We start from the raw sequence: 14,680 nt of genomic DNA, 5'->3' as shown, positions 1-14,680 counted from the left end.
AAAACCCGACAAAGAAGATCTAAAGAAGAATTTATTCTATTATTAATTTAACAAACAGTTGTTAAATAAGGTAAATTAAGTTAAACACCAGCAGGAGTACCATGAGGGTTAAGGCTGGTTACAGGAGGAGTTATAGCTCGATTTGACACTGAAACGGAATTCTTTTGTTTGGTCAAACTAGATTAGTAGGAAGTACGCAGAAGGGAATTATTTTTTTTAAACAACCATTAAAGATTTGTCATCACTATCATTCTATCTTAATAGGTCTTATAACAAAATTTCCATAGATGCTGTTGACCCTGTTGAGGTCAGAGATACAATCATATTTGATCAAAAAGCACCACGTGGTCAGACTTGAGTGTTTTTTTTTTTTTGTTGTTTTTTTTTAAAGAAAATTGTCTAATATTTTCATGCCAAACAGTACATAAGTCTAAATAAAGTTAAAAAAAAAAAAAAAAAAAAAAAATCAGGAACCTAAAGTCAAAGTGCTGTACTGAAGCCTATGCAGCATGTTCTTGGCCAAGAGGATAAGAAATCACCATTGATTATACAATCTAAGGCCTACAGGGATCTAAACACCACACAAGCAGAACTGCTGAAAACAAATTCTTGTGCATCATAGAGGGATCACTCAAATTCTGGTCAAAGCTACAACAGATTATGTAGTCACTGACAACATTCCTCTTTTCATAGCAATAGCTTGCGCGATACTGATGTTTCAAGTGATGAAAGGGACTCAGAAGCAGTGCTAACAATGCAAAACACCTGCAGAAGCACCCTGTGTCAAATCACATCCTGTGAAACATGCCATTAAGCTTGGCCATTCAGCTAGAAAGTGAATTTGTAAGAAAGAAGAACCTCTGAAGTGTAATTGCTAGAACATCCCTGCAAAGCACATAATATGAATTCAAACTATGCACACATCCCTCAAGAGGTTTTTAAGACATGCTGAATAAAAGCTAGAAGAAATGATTTAGCTTCAAAGCAAATAAAAGGTGACAAAAGTGTGAATGGATGCGTCTGCATCCTGAGCACATAGCACTAGTAGCTCATGGCATCAGGGGCCAGCTGTATAAACGCCCTTATAATTTCACATGATCATGTCGTAGGACTCATGACATGTTGGGAGTAAAACTGTACAAGTGATTTGATCGGCACGGTATCAAGATAGAGTATGAGGTAGCTCATTCATTTGTACTTCTCATGGGTTCGGCCTGTTTAATTTGAGACAGCAAATATCTGCTCAGCTCTGTATCTTCCATCTCGAAAACAGCTGCACATTCAGGCCATGGAGACATCACCACAGCCGTGCTCTCTACTTCCTCTCGATCCAAACTAAAGATAGCGTGGTGGCACCAAGCAAAAAGAGCCATCACATGATAGGATTTTCATTCCCATCTTCTAGTCTGAGGGTTTGAGAAAGACCAGGGAATATGGACTTTAAAATCCAGGAAAAACAGATGGGCTACTTGACATAAAACAAATTTTGTGTGGACTGGAGCAATTAAAGTAGTATCTTAACACTAGCACCTGCATAGTTTATTCTCTTCCCAAAGCATCTCTCACAGCACAAATACAAATTTTGATTACAAAATGAAGGTTTTCTTTTTAATCAACAAATGTGTTAAGATATAATAAAAAATAAAAACAATTTATCTGTGCAATGTTTTATTCTACAGTTTATCCAGAGCTAAAAGCCATTGTTTTTAACAACACAAAAATAATAAGCAAAAATAACCTGTAAAAGAGATGAGTCCCTGGGTGAAGCTTCTGAAGCCACAACAGAGTGGATGGTTTTAGGTGAGAGGAGCCCCATGTGATTTGTGTAAGATGTCAGCCAGCCCACGAGCTACCTAAATGTTCAGAGTAGAGCCAGAAAGCACCATCAACGATAAGCCAACTATTTAAATAGACCCACAGAAAGGTTAAATGATAATGCTGTCCATTGAGAACATCTTTGCAAAAACTTCAATTTTCCTAGTTTCCCCCAGTGGTCAGGAAGTGGAGTGGCATGGAGTCAGACTGCGTCTAGGTAGTGGGATATTGAGTCCTGACAACCCTGTGATGCAACTCTGACCTGCACATCTGGGTGACTGGGTCATCTGCGGTCATTTCCAAACCAGGTCTCTGTGAAAAGAATCTTTTTTTTCCTGCAACATATAGTTTGTTGAATCATACATATTTTTTCTCATAGAATTTTGTATAGGCTATATAAAAGGCTCTATCTGATTTTCACCTAAAGCAAACAACCAATGCAGGTGCCATTTCCCATGGTCTTTTAATTGTCCATTATACGATGTGCATTATCTGGGATGGGCATACAGGTTTCCTTTGAAAAAGAGCAGTAACTCTGTGAAAGGATGACAGCCGGGCAAATGACATCCCCTCACATCTGTGATGACAGCCTCCATGCGTAGGTACAGACAGCAAAAAGGTGAGTCTTTACATCCAGACACACAGTCACAAAACAGCTGGATGGCTCAACTTGTCACCAGCTTTAGGTGTCCATGCTCCCTGTGACCCTCTGCCCTGTCCCACCCCAGCACAGTGAGTGCACATGCTGGAGGTCAATCCTCAAGCAGGTCTCTGTCAAGATCCATGAAGGGCTCATCAATGTAGCTTGCTATGGCACACAGAGAAGTCCTGTCTGAGCCCAGCAGCACTGACACTGTCTCCTTCCAGTAGCTGAAGGGGATACAGGAGCTCTGAGGACAAAAACCAGAAAACCAGAGGGATTATACCATCTTGCATAGCTGTGTGTCCATCCACTGAATGAGTACCAACACTCCCTAGGGTGATCATTTCATTATTAGCAAATAAAAGTAAATTAGGTTATATCAAAGTAATTAAAATGTATTCACATGTAATAACATCTGCAGCAGTGTAAGAAAAACTAACAATTTAAGTTTCTTAATGTTACAGGAGCCATGATTGATATTTTTTGCCAAATCAGAGTGAGCAGAGCATACATGGCATGAACCCCACCTTCAGGTGTTAGGGGTAACAGGCTAGCAAAAATATCTCTTTGGCATGTAACGTGAATTTATTGAGACCTCCAACCTCTCCCTATGGTGAATATTAAGGTGAATATCACCTCACCTTTTAACCCACACTTTGGCCTTACCAAAAGCCATATATAACCATATGGTCACTCCAAAGACATATCAATTGTGATTGTTCATTAATAGGCATCACTGCAGCTAATGTTGAGCACTAAGAGCTAACTTCCTAAACTGTTGCCCGATTTCTTAATGTTCACATTACAGTTTTACATCTATTTAATTTCCCTCTATGTCCAAAAAAAAACAAACAAAAAAAAAAACAAACAACACTAACAGTGCAGAATTATAGGAGACTCTCAGTTGCGGGGCAAGTAGAAAAATTAAGATACTGACTAAATTCAGCAGAAAGGAGGGAAACATGACAGCCACTTACATTCTCCAGACAGGTGCTATCTTTGTCTTTGTTGAGGTAGTGGCGTTGCCAGAAGCGCAGTAGGTTGTGGAAGTTGTTGAGCAGGCAGCCTGGATACTTCTCTGCATACTCCTTCTCCCGCAGGGCATTGAGGTAGAAGGGCAGTTTAGCCTTTCTTCTGGCCAGCATCAAGATCACCAAACTGGTGTTTAAACAGCTCACATTCTCCTGCAGGGATGAGATAGAGGCCAAAGCCCCCCCCCCCCAAAAAAAAAAAAAAACTTTCATGAAGTATTTCCGATTATTGTCTTACAGATAAAAATCAGTTGACCATTACTATCGTTAAATGCAGGTTACATTTTGTGAGAGTGAAAATCTATTGATTTGAGTTCCCTGAATGTGAGAAAAAATTTTAATCAAGCTATACCTGTGTTAGAGTCTGTACGTTGATGATGTTGATCAGTCGAAAGAGGAAGGAGAGCCTGTTCTCAACTCGCGCCATGTAGGACAGCAAACAGCACTCAGATAGTACCTCCACCACTGGGGTTTGGGGGGGGATTGAGGGTACAAAACAGTGGAATCAGTGTTTGAAGTCAAGAAAAGGACTTGCATTTTTTTTTTTTATTACTGGGGACATGGTCTGACAGTATCTGTCTATGCAGATGATTCATACGCATATGCATCACTGTACATGCATGATCTTTCATTACAGTTACCTTTGACATCTTCTGTCTGGCTCTCAAAGCGATCCAATGAAAGGACAATGCAGCGCACCAGCATATTGGAGTCCACTAGAGAGCTGTTGATCTGTGTCAGGAAAGTCTGAAACTACAGAAGAGAGATCAAACCTTATGATTAGACACTCCTGTTCAAACAGAGGTAAAGATCAACAATACATTTTATAAGTTGCATGAGATGTACAGTCATACCTTCTCTGGAGTGTTGACATATTTGTTAAATCTTTTGAAGGCATCAATGTTGAACTTCATGAGCTCTCCCAGCAGATCAAAGTAGCTCTGTAGGACATCTCGAGAAGTACAGCCACTATCTATGATGCAGAACAGGATGTGCTATCGAGGGATGGAAGCAGAAAGTGAGACTCTGCTGTATCTCAAGAAGTCACGTATCAATAAAACCTGTTTATTATGGACCAAGTAAAAGCAAATTGTAGCTGTAGCTACCTCTAGCAGTCCCCTCTTTAGGAGGAACATTTGGTCTGCATAGGAGGTTGCTCCTCTGAGAAAACTTTCCACTGCCCTCGCCTGCCAGAATCTATACATACAAATGAAAGTTTCATTAATCAATGCAGAGCAGGGTCCTTTACTTTCATAAGGGTGACAATGAAAATATCAACATCATCTTCATCTCTGGCCTATAACATGCTACAATGCTGACCTGAAAGATGAATCTGGAGGTTCTCTCTTCATGACAGCAAGGAGGCGTGTGAGTAGGCCCTTCTTCCCATCACACACTAGGCTTCTGTCTGTGTTGACCAGAGCTTCCACCTCGGGGATGTTAGCCTTCATGGATATGGCACTCAGTTCATTCAACTCCTGGCTATTTAGCAAGAGATACTTGTTCCTAAAAGACAGGGAACAGTTTTGGGTTTTTGTTTTGCTTCCCCCCTCTCAACAAAGTGATCCTCAAACAAATTAGCCCAAGGTAATGGAATAAAGGCTCACTTACTCATGATGGTCACTGAAACTCTGGAGTAGCCGCAAAAACTGAATTTTGAAGGATATTTCCTATTTGATGAGAATGGTCATGTTAAACTATTAGGCTTAAATAGAATAACCCATACCCAATTTCCAAATAGAGTGGAGAGTTAAAAGTTCATACTGGACTACAGTCGCAGTTCTCATTCTGGCCGTGCACCACGTGATTTGAAGCAGTGTATTTCCTCCAGATCAGCTTGTCAAATAGGTTATTAAGCCCTGGGATGAGGCGAAACTCAGCAAGCATCTTGTGGACCTGTGCAGAGAAACAATGCAGAGGTTAAGGAACACCCTTTAGCTGCTCAAGTAAAGAGGAGTTGTGCTGTTAAGAACCTGGTTCCTCTGTCGGCCCATGAGAAGGACACAGAGCACATAGAGCACTTCCACTTTATACATGATCTCATGGACGATCTTCATTGACTGGGGCAGCCTATGTCTCAGAGGGCTGGTGGCCAGGGAACTCTCATCTGATGACTCTGGAAGTGGGAGGGGGAAAATGTTATTTCAGTCAAAATTTGGAGCATTTCATTAGAGTAATGAACCAGCATCCCAAGCAGTTTCACCTGTGCTGCTTTGTTCAGCATCCTCAGTAGCCATCTGCATAAGGGCGTCCAGCACCAGAGCATTGTCAAGCCATGTGTACCAGTCCTCCAGCTCCTGCAAAAAGTTGGCTCCTGTGGCCTCAGACACCTTTCTAGTGGCCAGTTTACACAGCCGCTCAATGAACCCGGGGATGTTTAGCAGGGTTACTGTTTAAAAAAAAAAAAAAAAAAAAACAACACACACACACAATACATTGATCAACTCTTCTTAAAAAAAAAAAAAAAAAAAGTATATTTGCTTGAGCTCTGCACTCCAAAGAAAGACAACTTACCCTGGTTGACCTCTGCCCGTGAGGGACTAGCATTGCGTTTCTGCTGGGCATTTTTGGCCAGCAGTGTGTGCTTGTCATCATTTCCTACATCAGGTTCTGAGATGGTGACGGAGAGGATGCGGCAGAAGTTAGCCAGCTGTTGCTGGTCAAAGCTTTGAACCAGTCCAGACAGATTTGGGATGCCTTCTAAGTGGATCATCTCCTTAAAATGCAAACAAACATACAACCTGTTACCACTCTGAAATCAGACTGGAATCAGAAACAACTTCATCATGCTAAATTAGCTATGAATTTGCCAAATGTTAAAACTTTACCACTATTCATGTTTTATAATAAAATGGGTTTATGGATATGTATTTTTAAAAACTCAATTACAAAAGATAAATTTGGATTTATCATTTATAAAACTGGCAAAAAACAATGAATCAACAACCAATTGCGATACACAGATGATTCTCAGTCCCAAATGTCTAGCAGTGGTTAATTACTTTTGTATATACAGTTGTATACGATACAGTTATATTTGCAGACATACCTCAAACAAAGAATGGTGTATTTATTTATTCTTTCTTTTTTATAAACCAAACTTCCCTTTGGTGCAAAAGAAGTTAGACAACAGAAAACTTGCGAGTTGGGAGATGTTACTTTAACCACTCATTTTTTATACAAGATTGCGCAGAATATCCTTTCCACTTCATTCTTAGAAAAAACAAAAAAACAACCCATATAAGAGGCCTTAAAACAGCATATTACTTATGCCATGGTATTGCAGGCGTTTTAAATATGAACTTTTCTAAGAGGTTACCTTAAAACACCCCTTGTGACATCTATCCCTTCGTTATATAAATAAAGATGATGGTTGGCAATGGCAATACCTTAAATCAGAGAGTAGGGGGGGGTGATCACCTTTTTGACTCCAAGAATGTCTTCAATTAGAGTAGCTGTCTGTAGGAAGGTCTTCTTGTTTGTCATCAGGGTGAAAAGAAACAGCACAAAGTCGTCCCTTGCCGCCAGGCTCTTGGTGACCCCCTCCGTCTAGATTAAATTGAAATTTTGCACATTAAATAAATGCTCACAATTGCTATCTTTAAAAACTGGCTAATTTTGAGACAACACAATGTACAGGCTAATTGAATGGAAAATACTTCTAGCTTTACACTTGCTAAAGTGAATTGTGATGAGCTTTTGACATTTTTCTGGTGGAGAACAAAATGTAATAGGATACTTACACATATACAACAGTTGTAGAGAACACTCAGGCAGTCCTTAACCAGATCATCGTTCACTGTTGTACAATAATCACAGACATTACTCTATATTCAGTTCAATCAACTTCCTGTAAAACTGTGATAATTTCCAAATGAAATTATTTCAATTCCATCCTACTTACTTTTGGGTTTTTTCTTCTGCATAGTTAGCGTGGGTCTCATCAAGATCTCCACAAGCAGCTTTAGGGAAAGAATAAAATGATTCAATAAGTTTTTTTGTTTTTTTTTAAAGTGTCTGAGCATGTGTTGGACTAAGTAACTAAACTGGTAAAGGTATTTAACTTAGTTGTTTCTGAGTCCAAGAATAATAGAAAATCAGGCATCAGGAATGTCAAACTTACGTCAACTCCACCAAAGAGGTCAAAGGTGTACGTGTTGGGGAAGGTAGATTCCTGAGCAGTCTTCATGTCCTCTGTGACAAAAGACATGGCCTCCATGGAGAGGTGGGATGATAATACCTGACAAAAACATTTTTCACATGCAAGTTATCCCACCCATCTTTTGCATTGAGACATTTACCAAGAAGTGGCTAAAAGCAAAGATTCACAGCATCGCTGTTGTATGGAAATGCTGTGCGACTACCTTAAGAAAGTTGTGGGCATGGGAGAGGTCACTGTTGGGATGGCTGCTCTCATAGAGCTTCTGCAGCAGAGTAGGGATGCCATTCCACTTGGCCCGTTTCTCTCTCTCCTGGAGCAGGCCTCCTGGGAGCTACAACATATAATTAGAGGCAAATTTAAGAGTAATGCACACAGTGAAAATTTCATGTTTTCTGAATCAGATCTTCAAAAAAAGGGTTTAAAGGTCTGGTGTTGCTTTTACTAATGCAAGTTGGGGAGTTTTGCGCACAATATACATTTTATTTTGGCCTCATCATGGTTTGAAGTGAAAGAAAAAAAGCTCTAGCAGTTCAAAAAGAACATACCCATGCGGTCTATTGAGTATAAAATTTTAAACAACAAAACACACACCACCACACAAAGTGCTTGTGATAGCCCATTCTCTTTTTCATTTCCACAAAATATATTAAACAAAAAGCATAGGCCCAACAGAAAATAAATATTTCTCAGTGTGGAGGAACTTAAAGTTATCATGACAAATCATCATGACAACTGAAACCATGAGAAGAGAGAGCTCATAGTGTACGACTGGACCAAAGGCATAAAGCTGACCCTACAGTACCCTGGACACATCACCTGTACAGAATGTAAAAATGTGGAGATCTCTCAATGGCATTTACTCACAAAAGCAATAATCTCAGTTTCTGTGATGAAGACATATTTTGTAACATCTTCCATTTACAAGAAGGTCACTCATATTTTACAAGGCCTCTTTTCATTTTACTCACTGAGTAACAGAAAGGTTGACTCCCTTTAACTCTGATATGAAGTCAATCAGTAACTGAAAGGTTGATTTGCAAATGATTCCTTAAAACAATCATCAGAACAGATCTGACAATTCCACAAATTGGTCACCTGAAGTTAAATTTGACATATAGATTGTGTTATTAATCCCGTTTGGCTGTAACCTGTCAGAAATGCTTTAGTGTTACTGCAGCTTGTGGTCCACTGCGGTCAGCTGATCAGTCCTGAGGGCACTACCCTGACACAAAAACCATTAACGACGCGATTGGACACAACCAACACCAATTGGAGAAAAATACATTAACATGGCACGTTAGCACAACGACACTGTGTCATGATCAGAGTCATCAGTGAGACGCACGACTTTAGGTTACGTCGAAAAAAAGTCAGCAATTAAGGTAAACGGGCACGTCACCGACGAAATGAAAAAAATGCAGGTGCATCGGAATGAATGCGTTCATTTGCTTTGCTTTAATGGAGTCTGTGCAGACAGCAGAGCCGATGCACGGTGACGAGCCAAATCACAACAGCTGACGTGAACGAGCGTTACAATCAAAACTACCCGGACACCCAGATTGTCCAAAAGCTACGTTAGCAGTGTAAATGTTTGTTTGGGTGGAAAATAAAAATAAACCCAGCTGTCATGAAGTTGACCAAACAGCTGTTGTCGCGTATCCATTTATGGGAACGGTAGTTATTGTGGTTAGTGTGTCGTTACGTAATCACCTGAGCTGTTCAGCTGGCTTAGCTAGTTAGCTGACGTTAGCCTGTTTGCTAACATTAGCCAAGGGCTCTGTGGTTGTTAACACTAGGCGATTTAAGCGCTTTTAAAAACAAACACCACCTTCTTCAGTGACAGCGACACCATAATGTCCGTTAGAAACAACAATAACCTGCGAAACCTTCAGTTCAACGTGTATTTATGGCGTAGTTATCCTGGCCTAGAATGCTAAGCTAACATGGAGCTAACAACAAAGACCCATTTGGAGCGGAGCTTGTTTCATACACTTGTTGTGGTGCTAACGTTATTTTGAATGGTCACTGAGCAAATACCGTCGTACACAAGTCAGCGGGGTCAGAGCTAAAGGTCTACGGGCTTGAACCCTTCGGTCCCGCCTCAGCTAGCTGTGACAGGGCACACTTCATGTGCGGTCAAGTCTACGGTATAAACGTCTCCGTTTTCAGGCTGGGTTCCAGGCGCAAGTCCCTGGTCTCCGTCGACCAACTTTATACTGTCATAACGCGATTTGTTCCTCTTACCTGAGTCCCTCGACTGAACCCCTGGCCAGTGATCTTACTGGCCGTGAACTTTGTGACAATATTGCTGTTGCAATTTCTCCGTTTTCCTCCAGTACAAGGGGACTCGAACCCCCGAAGCGTCGCCATTATTTCTTCTTCCTGAAGTGAAGTGATCGGGCAGGAAGTGGAAGGCTTTGATGAATTATTGGTGGTAATTAAGCGGCACCTGCTGGCAGAGCAGCTCTCACTGCAACAATCCAATCAGTTCACTCTGAATTTACGTTTCATGTCCACGGTTTTTTTTTTTTTTTTTTAACCCAAAACACACATTAAGGACCAAGAAAATACAGGCCTGAGTCTCTGCGTGTTTGCATGTTTACAGGCTTTGTGGGATGCTCAATCCGTTTTATTGGATTCCAATAGGATACCCATGATTACAATCATGATAGAATAATATTCACAAACTGTACAACATTCAAACAGCCTTTAGGTTATAAATAATTACATTCAAAGTGATCTAGACAAATATGTAAAACAAATGAGAAAGAATGTCTCCATCGTTTAACTCTCAGCTCACACATGCACTGTTGTGCCAGTTTGGACACAAAGGACGGTCTCTTGCTGACGTAGCATGTTACACCTCCAATCATAGTAGTGTGTCGGCCCTCCTGCCACCACAGGACGGTTGTACTAGGAAAAATTGATGACCTCTTCCTTGGGCCCACCCAAACTGCAGATGGGTGAGGTCAGTAATTTGACTGTCACTATATTTTCATCACACAGATCTATTGTCTCTCCTCAAGTGTCCCAGCTGTGATCATTGCCGTCGGTCATCTGCAGGTAAGAGCTGATGGCTTTCCTCAGCCCCTCGCTTATCAGAGAGTTATCTGACTCTGTTCTCTTCCTTCTGAAAATCACTGATCTGAGACGAGACAGGAGAGTTTAATGAACAAGGTGACTGCAGAATTACAACAATGAAATAGTACTCCAATTTCACTTTTGCCATAATTCACTATTCACCCAGGTTCAGACTGAAAAACATGGCTGATTGCCAGTGCAGCTATAATCTCAAATTTTTTTTTTTTTTTTTTTTTTTTTTTGGCATATTTGGTGGTATTGTATACACACTCTTCATACAGTTTACTCAACACTGAAACACATGTTTATTGTAGCGTTAAATCGACACGTCTGGGGCACATTTTCAACAAAAACTGAAAATGATCAAATTGCTTTTGCAAGGACACCACAAGGAACGCGTGCACTAAGTAACAGAGTGACATCTTGTGGTAGTTGTCAGAAGGAACATGGCTAGAAAGAGCGAGTGAGAGGGGGAGAGAGTGTTTCTCACCTGCGGATGTCTGTCCAGTCAAGAGTAGGCCTCCTTATGGTTATGGGCATGGGGCTGGCCTCCCTAACATTATCTACACCCTGGATGAAGCAAGGCGCTGTCAGCCGACTGGACAATCCATCTGCAGACTCTGGAAATGGAGAGTACAATTTAACATAACTCTTGAAGGGTTTAAAGGTTGAGGTGAAAGGACAACACTATACTCTCAGTACAAACCTGAGTAGTGTTGCACCAGGTTATGGAGGGAGGGGAAGGTGATTCCTGGAGATATGTACACCCAGCCATTTTGGAGATGACGGATGCGGTAGTGCTTCACACTGTCTGGGTGTGAGGTGTTGGTTTTCCTCAGGATGGACAGGGAGAAACCATCTGAACACAGCAAATAAAAGAAGCAGTTAAATTCGATGGTACTTAGCTTTTTACTAATGCAAGTCATTTTCTAAGACAAACTAAGATGGCCCCATGAATAAAAGTTGTTGCAATTCACTGTAACTTTTACAAGACAATTCAAATAATTATATTGTAGAATCTAATTTGATATGATGAGATTATTATCTAATAACATGCATTATATTATTTTTTGCAAGAAATTGAAGAAAAAATAAAATAAAGAATCCCCTAACCTCTGTCTGTCTCTGACTCTCGGATCAAGAAGGCTCCACTCTGGTTATAGGGCTGCATAAGCAGCTGCACTGCTTTGCATCTGGAGATGCCTTTGAACAACCATCTGAACAGAGAGAAATAGACATTGGAGACATTAAGACTGGCAGAACAATGAGACAGACAGCTGTCATGCAGTCAAAAAAAAAAAAAAAAATTTCGTGAATGTTTTTCAGTTTGGAAAATCCACTGTAATAATGTCAGAGCATATTCCCCACTGGAGGTGGACAGAAACTACAGGAGGCAGAGGCTGATGTCATGTCAATGGAGAAACAAGTCTTGTTCCAAATATCTGTCTCTGCTGGGGTAAAGATCACAGACAAAGAAACTACTCCTACTTGTCAGGGAACCCCCCGCCTCTTTCAATCATGTGTAGCTACTCTCGTTTTTCACACACAGACTCTCTGTCTGTCTCTCACACATACACACGCTCACCTGTGTGTCACTTTGGCAGTGTAGCAGGTGGGGATATAGCTCTCTAGGCCTGTGGTTGTGGATCTCACCATCATAAAATCACCATCACTATTGGAGAAAATGAACAATAATGACCAATGGTGTCTCTCTAGGTGAAAACAACAGTGGAGGTGAAACATCAGGAGCTGCATCACATACTCTGATACAATGATGAGCCTTTCTCCAAAGTGCATGGTCAATTCTGTGTTACTGAAGGTAGGGTAAGTAATGAGGGACACAATCATGCTTTCATGGGGGTCTGCAGAGACAAGAAAGAGGTGAGGTGAATATAAAAAACCAAATTTGGTTTGTTGCATTTTTATTTTTGTTTTGGGTTTATATTGTTGTGCATTGCACCAACCTGGTGATGCATATTCATATGGCTCCTCAAGGTTTGACTGACATCTGATGGGACAGGTTCCCATGTTCTTTGACCTCGCACTGACTTGAATGGCAGAAAAAAATAGACACAAAAAAAATGTAAGATTGGGATTACAATGATAAAATGAAATGTTCTCAATTCACTTATTCACAAATTGATTATTCTCCAGTTATCTCATCTTGACCTCCATCAGCAGAACAGTTGCAAATGAAGCACCCACACGAGCACATAGACAGCGGCACACCGATATTGTGAGTTAAATTTCCATGTAACAAATACAGTGGACTCACGCTGCATGTGAAAGCTGTTTTTAAATAACAGAAATATATTTAAATTTTATGATGCACATGGCCTTTTAAAACCAGCAGCTGCAAATTCATAAAATAACTTAAAAAGTATTTAAAGATAAATTAAGGTACAGTTACCGCTTCATTTTAAAATATTTGATATTTCATACAAAAAAGATGATGAGGTGTTAAGTGATAACAGATCTTAATCAGAGCAGGTAACATACTCACCTCCTTCAATCTCTTTATCCAAAATGCTACTCAGAAATGATATTTTCCAGAAGTAATGAGCCAGGTGCTTCACAGAGAAAACTAGTAAACTGCCTCTTGATGACAAGTACTCATCTGCCTGAAGAGAGACGAGGCTTCCTGTGTAGTCTTTATGTATGTCACCCAACTGCAGCTTCCTGTGACGTTAAAGACCTTGACATCCTGACTTAGAACACATTGTGCTTGTTTCACTTGTTTATGGAAGGAACTGTATGTCTACGTAAGCAAATGTTTACAAACTCATCTATGTGCACCTTCTGGGACAATGTGATGGGTTGAAGTAGTGACATCAGTACAGATAGATTGATTAATCTATGTGTAATTGTTAATGGAATGATGCAAAAGGAAACTGATGCTGAATGAAGTTGCACTGGGTTTGACAGCTGAACCATGATGCCTTCGACCACATTTTCCATGTCATTTGAGTGTTCTCAGTACGCAAGACTCTTATGCACTCTCATCAATGTTAAAATTAGATATGAGCAGATTCTGACAGCCTGTGACCACCTCGATTTATCAGCAGCCACAGTCATCATGCAGGCTCTGCAGAGTCAAGCAAACAGAAGGGTGGTGGAACAATATTTATTTAAATAAATGATTCATGTGCATCAAGGATGGCAGAGCATTCCTGCTTTCAGCCAAGCGGAGAGGGACGCTCATGCTCACAGTTTCTAATCAGACTTTGGCCATGGCAATGACATTGTCTTCAATGAGATGCACAGAGTATTTATTCAGAATCAAAAATGATTCTAGCGAACATGGAAAGATTTGAGCTTATCATTAGCCTGAGTGGAAAGAACATATCAAGAATAACTACTTCTGAATCTTTGATGATATTGTGAACTTTCCATTTGCATCTGTTTATTCATATCCACTTTAAGTCTTCTGTGTTAAAAGGTTTTGTTGGGTGTGCTATGAAATACAAGAATATAATCTTCAACACAACACCCTACATACTCCAAACCACTACAGTAAAGTTGTGATTTTGTCCTCCTCTGCATGTACTATTTTCACTTTATCTACCTTTCATTATGAGATATGGAAAGTTATATTTCAGCATTTCAGAGTGGAGCCTCAGTGGGTGACTTGGACATCAGATTAATAAATAGTACTTTTCCCTCATGATATTGAGGACATCTTAAATTTGAACCTCTTCCTTATCTGATTTGCATAGCAGCTGATTGTTTTTCTTTCATTGTGCTAAATATAGATGCAACTCATCTCTGACAACATTTATCACTGTGTAAGGAAATAACAGATGTGGTCGGAAAGTAACTCACCACAGCCACCTCTTTTCCAACCGACAGAGGCAGTGTACAAGCACAGTATTTTTCCTCTCACTCTCTCTCATTCAAGCCACTTCAATAAATCTGCAACTTAATAGCCAGAATCAAAAGTTATGACTA

General features: G+C 40.3%; 2 protein-coding genes across 3 annotated transcripts; both read right to left on the bottom strand.

The window, feature by feature from the left end:
* Positions 1–14: 14 nt before the first annotated feature.
* On the bottom strand, positions 15–10,053 carry trpc4apa (transient receptor potential cation channel, subfamily C, member 4 associated protein a). The gene is made up of 18 exons (XM_029502960.1): positions 9,896–10,053; positions 7,854–7,982; positions 7,613–7,729; positions 7,394–7,451; positions 7,233–7,288; positions 6,910–7,038; positions 6,004–6,205; positions 5,693–5,878; positions 5,463–5,605; positions 5,254–5,385; positions 5,101–5,159; positions 4,810–4,995; positions 4,596–4,686; positions 4,344–4,484; positions 4,131–4,242; positions 3,842–3,954; positions 3,436–3,642; positions 15–2,705 (listed from the first exon to the last, which is right to left on the bottom strand). Exons 1-18 carry the CDS (start codon positions 10,019–10,021, stop codon positions 2,568–2,570), a joined length of 2,325 nt encoding a protein of 774 aa, XP_029358820.1. The 5' UTR covers positions 10,022–10,053; the 3' UTR covers positions 15–2,567.
* A 189-nt stretch (positions 10,054–10,242) lies between these two features.
* sla2a (Src like adaptor 2a) lies at positions 10,243–13,347 on the bottom strand. Of its 2 annotated transcripts, none has more exons than XM_029502963.1 (8): positions 13,236–13,347; positions 12,697–12,776; positions 12,495–12,594; positions 12,318–12,404; positions 11,846–11,949; positions 11,439–11,591; positions 11,223–11,352; positions 10,243–10,796 (listed from the first exon to the last, which is right to left on the bottom strand). In XM_029502963.1, the coding sequence occupies exons 2-8, from the start codon at positions 12,758–12,760 to the stop codon at positions 10,673–10,675; spliced, it is 762 nt and encodes a 253-aa protein (XP_029358823.1). In that variant the 5' UTR covers positions 12,761–12,776; positions 13,236–13,347; the 3' UTR covers positions 10,243–10,672. The 2 variants fall into 2 exon arrangements, with proteins under 2 accessions (XP_029358823.1, XP_029358821.1); XM_029502961.1 differs by having other exon boundaries at positions 12,697–12,780; positions 13,236–13,344.
* Positions 13,348–14,680: the final 1,333 nt, after the last annotated feature.

The sequence above is a fragment of the Echeneis naucrates genome, chromosome 5 (genome assembly GCF_900963305.1).
Source record: "Echeneis naucrates chromosome 5, fEcheNa1.1, whole genome shotgun sequence".
NCBI lineage: Eukaryota > Metazoa > Chordata > Actinopteri > Carangiformes > Echeneidae > Echeneis > Echeneis naucrates.
The sequence above is the reverse complement of the archived record's forward strand: the minus strand, read 5'-3'. Positions and strand labels throughout refer to the sequence as shown.

Excerpts from the sequence above, each read along its gene's own strand:
- trpc4apa (XM_029502960.1), bottom strand. The coding sequence starts at position 10,021 with ATGGCGACGCTTCGGGGGTTCGAGTCCCCTTGTACTGGAGGAAAACGG. Across the intron at positions 7,039-7,232 it reads TCTACAACTGTTGTATATGT|ACGGAGGGGGTCACCAAGAG; the intron begins GTAAGTATCCTA and ends AATTTAATCTAG. Across the intron at positions 4,485-4,595 it reads TAAAGAGGGGACTGCTAGAG|CACATCCTGTTCTGCATCAT; the intron begins GTAGCTACAGCT and ends ATCCCTCGATAG.
- sla2a (XM_029502963.1), bottom strand. The coding sequence starts at position 12,760 with ATGGGAACCTGTCCCATCAGATGTCAGTCAAACCTTGAGGAGCCATAT. Across the intron at positions 11,950-12,317 it reads ACTGCCAAAGTGACACACAG|ATGGTTGTTCAAAGGCATCT; the intron begins GTGAGCGTGTGT and ends CTCTCTGTTCAG. Across the intron at positions 11,353-11,438 it reads CCTGGTGCAACACTACTCAG|AGTCTGCAGATGGATTGTCC; the intron begins GTTTGTACTGAG and ends CTCCATTTCCAG.